This window comes from Dermacentor andersoni, chromosome 2, assembly GCF_023375885.2.
Source record: "Dermacentor andersoni chromosome 2, qqDerAnde1_hic_scaffold, whole genome shotgun sequence".
Classification (NCBI taxonomy): Eukaryota; Metazoa; Arthropoda; class Arachnida; order Ixodida; family Ixodidae; genus Dermacentor; species Dermacentor andersoni.
In genome coordinates, this window is record NC_092815.1 from 126,059,946 (window position 1) to 126,068,733 (window position 8,788).

The 8,788-nt window shown below is 47.6% G+C and overlaps 1 protein-coding gene across 1 annotated transcript; it reads left to right on the top strand.

The window, feature by feature from the left end:
• Positions 1-5,394: 5,394 nt before the first annotated feature.
• On the top strand, positions 5,395-6,719 carry LOC140215843 (uncharacterized). Its single transcript, XM_072286160.1, has 2 exons — positions 5,395-5,635; positions 6,475-6,719. The coding sequence occupies exons 1-2, from the start codon at positions 5,395-5,397 to the stop codon at positions 6,717-6,719; spliced, it is 486 nt and encodes a 161-aa protein (XP_072142261.1).
• Positions 6,720-8,788: the final 2,069 nt, after the last annotated feature.

The window sequence follows — 8,788 nt, forward strand, 5'->3', positions numbered from 1 at the left end:
TTGATTGGTTCAGAAGTCTTGTGGCTGCAGTCGTCGCGACTGAAAAATCAAACAGCGAGTAACTAAACCAAAACTGCCGCTTTTCGACCAAAGCAATCACTGGCGACCAGCTTGGCCGCACGATCGTGGCCCGTCGCCGTTCCGAATTATCGCTCCAGGGGAATGGCTCCTTCAAGGGTCATATTGTGGTGCGAAGGATTATATAATAATGGCTCATTTTTGGCGCGTTTGCGAGCTAAACATTCTTGCTTCCCTTCTTTCGTAAGATTAGGGTAGCCCTACCTATTCCCTAGCTGTTCTGGCTTTGACGTAGAAGCAACGCTCACTTTTCTTTCTTTTTTTTTGGAGGAGGCATGTTTACAGTCTGAGAGCAGGAGCAGCTGTAGAGAATGGAGAGAGCCGCTCGGTGTCCAATCATTCCACCAGTGAGCGAGAGCTTCCCTGCCGGTGCTGGCCAGTTGCGTGGTATTGCTGCACAGCAAGCGGTTAAAGGAGGCGAAGCTCCGGACTTTGTTGCGGGTGACGCGTCCTTTGAGATAAGAGGGCGCAGGACATCCAAATTATTGTATGGTCACTTGAATTGTCTTAAGTGACCCCTAATTACACTGTTAATACAGAGTAGCTATTTTCAAACTTCTAATTTACCTTTTGATTCCACACTGGTCACAAAAAAAATTGATTGTTATTTTATTTTTTATTAGAGAACTACTGCATGTATTCTCAAGACTTTTGAATAATATAGACAATATTACGTCTAGTTTAAGATCGTAGCATTAGTTACGATTGGTGACCTCTGTTAGGAAATGAAAATGCGAACGAGACATGCAATCATTTAATTAACACATTCAGGCGAATTCACCATGACCACTTTCCTTTAAAACTTATAAAATCTTAAAACAAAGATATAAAAGCAAGAGTCACTAAAGAACATTTGAAGATGACTAAAAATAAAAATCGCCGCTACAATTTCTTTTTACAGACACCTTCCTAAATAGCCTTGACAAAATTAAAAGTTTTGAGGAAGCAGTTAAATACTGAACTCAGGTGAGTGAAGCACGCGTGTTATCAAAGTTTATTTGCAGATGTGGGTAGACAGCATCCTCACATAACATGGAGATTAACTTACAATGTCATGGGTTGACAGCGCAAAACGAACATTGCGAGCACCACAATGCACAATAGTTTCAAACTTAGTGGTAAATCGCTTGCACGCGAGTTCAATCAGCACTTCGTTGGCGTCCTCTTTCTAACCCCTATTTCCGAACCTCAGTGCAGAATAGCAAACCGGTAATATCTGGTTAACCTCCCTGCCATTGCTCTTCATCTCTCGCTCTCTCCAATACTTCTCTAACCAGAGCCGCAAAAATTACCAATAATACTCTCAAATAAAGCTTTTCTTGTGCAGCCTACTGATGAATATGACGTGTACAGTAGCTTCATTAGCTTAAATAATAGTAACGCACTTGATGTGAAAAATCTGCAAACTTTTACTACGCACAGTTATTTACCTTAATACTGCAATCGGGAAACTTTCCTGAACTGACAAAATGCGCCAGGGTTTCAGCTATTTTTAACGGTGGTGATCATAATGGTACCAAGTAACTGTAGGCCAATATTGGTTAAAACACGTCGGTGGGCTTGTTGGTTTGAATCCACAATGGAATGTGTAAGTGCGACTGAACGTGGACGTCGAAAGAAACAGACACACAGAAACAGCGCTGTCTCTCGGTATCTGTTTCTTTCTATGTCCTCGTTCAGTCGCGCTTACACGTTCTATCACCAATATTGGTACTGTCCCTCTTTTTTAAGGGACTGGAAAACGTTACGTTTAACCGCATGACAAACTTTTTTGATTAATTCTCCTTTTTAACGAATGCCCAGTTAGACTTTAGAAGGATCAGATCAGCAGAAATAGAATTAGTGTCATTCAGGGAATTCATCATGCAAAATACAGAAGGAATAGGTTTACGGTGGCGCTATTTGTGTATTTTAACAAGGGCTTGTGACTGTGTTGGCCATGCTACATTGCTCGACAAATTACAGTGTTATGGAATACGCGGTAGTTACCTGAATTTGTTCCAATCTTACCTCAATACGCGATAACAGTGCACATGTATAAATGGCCAAACGGCGTTCCACATACACAATAATGTTGCGTACTACGGGGGTGTGCTAGGACCACTTTTGTTTGGTGTTTATATTAATGATAGCACACAAGGAAGGCAAAATTAACTATATATGCTGATGACAGCAGTGTTCTTATGGCCGGATCTAATGCACACCAATCATCCCAATGTAACGATTTTTAATGAAGTTGTCCGTTTGATCCAAGGAAAATAAAATAAAGGTGAATTCATTAAATACGAAGGTCATGATTTTTTACGCGAGGAATAAAGAAGCAACGTGGAGCAGTACTATAACGTTTGATGATCGAAAAACAGAGATTATTGATAACTACAAAATTATTGGAGTATATTTTACATCTACTTTAAATTGGGACACACACATTAATTATTTGTCCAGAAAGCTGTCTTCTGTGACAGGTATTGTATCCAGATCTCAGTGCCTGCTCCCGGTATCCACCATATTAAACATATGTAATGCATTGTTTAATTCACCCGTAAACCACTGTGTATTAGTCTGCTGTACAACTATCAAAGCTAATACAAACAGACTTATTACCTTACAAAAAAGAATTATAAGCCATATCGCAAATATGGAAGCGTTGTCAGTGACGAGAAATGCGTACACAGTAATATTATTCGAGCTGAACATTTACATGTACCGTTTATTGTATGGGATGCAACTTTCAGACACTTCTAAAATATTTTATTGCACGCTTGGCATGTATAGAATACCGTGAACCTATTGCAAACACAAAAATCCTTACAAATGGGGGATTCCATATTTCCGCACATTTTGTTATCAACACCAGTCGCTAGCGGACAATGTACTTGTCACTCTAAATAAATATGCAGATGGTAGAAGTTATATTTGAAAGGAACTTCGGTTATAATTTGTTCAGTTGAGTTTTTCTATTTTGTATTATTGTTTTTTTCTCCAGATGCCTAACACTGACAACATTGCATGTGAGTGTTTAGTCATGCTCGCCTTAACTGACTAGTTTAACGCCTTAACGTTTTCGCGCAGTTACGCGCGGGCGGGCTGCAGTTAACATAAGAAATCCACAAGATTAAACAGTCGATGGCGCTGCCATCTATACCTAAGCCGGCTTTAGTCCCGACTCCCGTCACGAACGCTAACGACACCCGCCATCGTTGCTCAGCGGCTGTGGTGTCGGGCTGCTAAGCACGAGATCGCGGGAACAAATCCCGGCCACGGCGGCCGCATTTCGACGGGGGCGAAATGCGAAAGCACCCGTGTACTTAGATTTAGGTGTGCACGTTAAAGAAGCCCAGGTGGTCGAAATTTCCGGAGTCCTCCACTACGAAGTGCCTCATAATCAGGAAGTGGTTTTGGCACGTAAAACCGCATAATTTAATTTTTTTAACGGTAACGACACTGTGGCGCCGCCCGCATGGAAACGCGTGGCGGCCAGTTCCGAGTTTTAACAGCTCGACAAACTAGACAAGCTCGAATCAGCAGTAAGGGATTGGCGCAAAGCACATGCCACGATTAATGACTGGCGGAAGGAACAAGAAGTGAGGAAGCTGCTTTCTGAAATTCGAACCGGGATCCGCAACATCGGCGTTGTGGTCAATAACCTCACTGCTCGAACAGACAGGGTTGAAAGCAATATAGACAAAATTGAGACTCACGTAGGCCTTCGCCCAGGCCTGGGCATGATGCCCACCATGGGCTCTACATTCATTCACACTAGCCCTATCTCCGGTAACGCACAAGTACAGCATTACGATGACCAGCCCCATGGCTAACGAGCTCGTGGTGTGGCAGTGGAACTGTCGGGGCTTCACTAAGAAGCAACCACTGCTGCAACAATACGTCTGACACGCGCAACCTAAGCCCGACGTCATAATGATACAGGAAACAGTAAGTACCCTACCAAAGCTTCCAGGTTATACTGCGCATGCCTCGCCGATTCCCATTGATCACGGACTCGCAATTTTAATTCGGAAAGAGATAATAGTGCAAGAACACAGCGTACGCGGCACACATGCGGAACACATGCATGTAGAGCTCCTTCCTAATAAGAGACGCAAACACAGTGTATTTCTCCTCAACGTATATAGTAATCCGGCTCACTCGCGGGGTCGTTTCCTCTCTCTGTTTCGAGGGGCGCTTGCCTTGGCGGGCGCAAACCCGTTTCTGGTGGGGGGGAGACTTTAACGCGCCGAACGACGCCTGGGGCTATGGCTACACTACAGCCAAAGGTCGACGCCTGTGGCAGGACCTGCATGATGCCGAATTAACCCTTATTACCGATCCCACTGCGCCGACAGGCACGGGCACATCAACGGAACGGGACACGACACCGCACCTGACGGCGGTCCGAAACATCCCTCAAGCAACGTGGTGCAATACCTCTGAAGATCTCGGTAGTGACCACATGATCATAGAAACACGAATTCCTCAGGTGGGTACACCCCCTCCTCCTAAGCTATTTAAATGGACGGACTGGGACAAGTTCCGAAAGCAGAGAGTAGAACAGAGAGGTGGAGGAGAACATTGACGACATCGAGGCATGGATGGAGACGCTCAATGACGACATGAAGAAGGCGACACAGACGGTCGCACCTGAAGTCCAGGTTGACAAGATTAACAGCCGACTAGCCCACCTCTGGGAAGCCAAGACATCAGTACACGCAAAATGGAAGAAGCAAAGGCACAACCGAAAGCTTCGTAAGAAGATCGCACACATCAATCGCCAGTTAGAACAACATTGCCGGACCTTAAGCCGCCAACAGTGGTATGACATCTGCAACGCAGTCGATGGGCAGCTCCACAATGGCAGCACGTGGCGTCTCCTTCGTCACCTCTTGGGGGAAACGCAGAGCAAGTCTGCTCATCGAGCAAACATGCAACGCCTTTGCACAAGGAACGGGCTACTACGAGTGATCAACAGGTTGTGGCCTGCCTGCTAGAAAAGTACTTCTCTCAAGGACCCCATGTTCAACATGGAGATTACACTGGAGAGACAAATGTGACACTCGAAGAATAATTTCACGAGTCAGAGATTCACGACCTTAATGGCAAATCAGCACCTGATCCCGACAAGGTTACGAACAAGACTCTACGAAACCTCGATGATGCCTTGATAACCGCTCTTACGGCATACGTCAACAAATGCTGGCGAGCAGGACGCATCCCATAGGCGTGGAAACGCTCTAAGGCAGTCCTGATACCGAAGCCAGGCAAGCCGTACAGCCTCAATCACTTGCGGCCATTTCCCTGACATGCTGCGTTGGCAAGGTGATGGAGCACGCGTTCCTCTCCCGCATCAACCGCTTCCTCGAGGACAATGGACTCTACCCACCCACTATGGTGGGCTTCCGGTTACGCCTCTCCACTCAATACGTCATGCTCCAGCTCTACCACCAGATTATCAACAACCCAACTAGCGGCAACCGGGCCATCCTCTGCCTAGATCTGGAAAAGACATTTGACAATGTAGCACATGCAGCAATCCTGAGCCGAATAAACAAGCTCAGCATGGGTGAGCGAACAATTACATCAGAGACTTCCTGTCACGCCGCACAGTCACTCTCGCGGTTGACAGCATGACATCCGACGAACATGCACGAGGAAGCACCGGCACTCCTCAAGGGTCGGTCATATCCCCACTCCATTTCAACCTCGTGATGCTGGGTCTCCCGGCCTACCTCGACGAGATTGACGGCCTCCATCACGCCTTGTATGCAGATGACATCACCCTCTGGGTCGACAAGGGCAGTGACGGTCAGATAGAATCAACCTTCCAAGCAGCGGTCTCTGCAGTCGAAACCCACCTCCAAGACACAGGTCTCCGACTGTCTCCACTCAAATCGAAGCTGCTCCTCGACCGCCCGCGCCGCCGGCCCAAGCCTGCAGGCGAGTCGCGCCAATGGGACTAAATAATCCTCTATACGCAAGACGGCTCCTGTATTCCCCGAGTCGCGAAGATACACATCCTCGGCATGCATGTGCAAACATAGCATCCTCGGTATGCATATGCAAACATAGAAGCTATCCGCAAGATCGAAGGCAAGGTTACAGCGGCTACGCGCCTGATCAAACGCATTACAAAAAAGCACACGGGCATGAAGGAGGACAGCGTCATGCGCCTCATACACTCTTTCGCAATCAGTCACATTACTTATGTGGCTGCCTTCCACAACTGGAATGTCACCGAAAGGAAGAAAATCAACACCCTTATACGCAATACTTACAAGATTGACCTTGGCCTACAGAAGTGCACAAGCACTGCTCGTCTGCTACCGCTGGGGGTATTCAACACGCTTGAGTAAATCGTGGATGCGCAACGAGCCTCGCAACTTGAACGCATGTCCCTGACAGCCACGGGCCGGTACATCCTGCAGGAACTCGGCTTCAATTACCATGTCCAACACGGTCACAAACAGGTCACTTCACCCGACCTCAGCGACACGCTGATCGTCGCCCCTATCCCTCGAAACATGCACTCCGAATATAATCGGGGCCAACGCCAGGCCCATGTTAAGGCACTGCTGCGCTCCTTGGGCGGGAAGAGGACTATGCGCTTCGTAGACGCGGCAGAATACACACGAGAACCCCGGTCGTAGACGTTAACTCCCGGCTTACGCATGCGTGTAGTGTCGCAACGGAACACCCAGAAACAGCGGAAGAGGTAGCGATTGCGCCAGCGCTTACCGACCCCCTCTGCGAGGTAGCAATTAGCGACTCACAATCCGCAGTTCGCAATTACGCGCGGGGGCGCATTTCCGACGAGGCTCTCCAGATCCTAAGGAAAGCTGGCCGACAGCACTTCGATAGTACTGCGATCATGTGGTTCCCAGCGTACGTCGCCACCCCCACCGACGAGGGCCCCCCTAACTTGAACGAGGTAGCGTACCGCTCTGCGCGAGAACTTAACCGCCGCGCAGAATTAGAGACCGCCTCTTCGAATTCGGAACTCCTGGTTCAAAACATGCGAGAACGCTTGGTCAGATACAATGACATCACCAAGCACTACCAGCTAAGTAAGCGTGTGCAAGCAAGTGGGCCGCGACTCTGCGCAGCTCCAATCTCAAGACGCAAGAGTGGGCTATCCAACAGGCCCTAGAGGCGGCGACAAGGCAAGGCCTTGAAGTCCCCTCATAGGAGACCTGAGCCCTGATCGTTAAACCTTGCCGGATTTAAAATAAAGTTGTTTCCATCCATCCAACTGACTTGTTTCTGATTACAATTTTTGATGTGAAGAAGCACTTGCTTTCTTCCGCCTATGTAATGCGGTCAATTTGGATTCACAATGATGTTGGCTTTTTATCGTTGCAGCCATGGCTTTATTGCTGTTAATGATCTTTTTATATATTTATCCTTTCGTCGCACTATATGCATACTTGTATTATTATGTGTATTACGGTAACGGTGGTATGTAAGGTATCTTGGTCTCCGTCAATCTACTGTCGTAGCTGTTAGCCCGAAATCACCGTCCAGGTTTTGTTTACTGAAAAATGAAGATTGATTTGATTTGATTATGCCGGATTGGTAAGTGGTAAATTAAATTGTTTTCAGGTAAACCGATAAATTGAAAATGACGTTGCATGACCTTGCGGATAGCTTCCTATACAATGCTTCGCATTAAAAATTCGGAGGACGCTTGAGCGAGTGGAACGCGATAGCATTCAAAGATCCCTGACCGCTTCTCACGGTTGCCGGCAACTGCAGTTTATGTAACCGTAACGTTCACCGGGAAACACTGGCTGCGAAGACACGAAGGCGAGATTTTTGATAGAAACGCGGTGCCCAGCGTGGGTTGATCTCCTGTTACTGTTTCGTACTTTAATATTTCAGTCTGAGAAGAGATAACAAAAGATATGCGCTGTCGGTGTTTTTTTTTTCCAGTACATTTTTTTGCGCTGCCGTTCTCAAAATTGTGAGGAATAACTTTGAAAATAATGAAATACAAGGTATCAGCAACTTTTGTGGTAGAAGAGTAGTTAGGTATGGATGGTTAGGAGTTGCGTTCGAACGTTTGTCGAGGCGACGTCCAACGCGGGACGCTGGACGCCGTCGCCGGACTTTCTGAATAACGAAACGGACGTTTATAGCACCGAGCGTTGTCTTCCTTATTTCCCGTCCTTGTCTTGCTTAGCGCTACTTAGGATCCCAGCATGAAAGACGACACTACCCCGAATTTACCACCTTGGACATAAAGTACTTGTGTTTACAGTTCCACGTACAGTTTAAGCTAACACCAACGAGACCTCGGAACTATATTAAGCAGCGCAGTGACAGTGTGTGGACTTTGCCGCCGTATCTTTCTCTTCATTGCCACAGCGGAAAGTTGTTCGCCAGTATATAGACGGCAGCTGTCGCGATGGCAGCTAGGGCAGACCGCCTCCCCCCCCCCCCCTCTTGTCTATTTACGCGGGTGCCCTATTCTACCACTTCCGTTGCGGCTGCCCTTATTGCGGCGTGCGTAGTGTGATCGTGCGTTGCCTTTTCTCCACTCTCGGTGCCACGGCTCAGCGAGAGACAAACGACGTGACGGCGCAATTACTGTGCCGACGACGACGAGAGCACCCGGCTTGCCCGTGCTGCCGCGCCCGTTATGCTCGCAGCGACGGCGACGCGACGTTGACACGCGTGTTTACCGAGCGACATGCTGGAGGGGGGGGGGGGGGGGAGC

Bases quoted from the DNA above. Each gene is read 5' to 3' on its own strand.
- LOC140215843 (XM_072286160.1), top strand. From the start codon at position 5,395: ATGGAGCACGCGTTCCTCTCCCGCATCAACCGCTTCCTCGAGGACAAT. The intron at 5,636-6,474 runs GTGAGCGAACAA...TGTCCCTGACAG, and splicing joins AATAAACAAGCTCAGCATGG to CCACGGGCCGGTACATCCTG.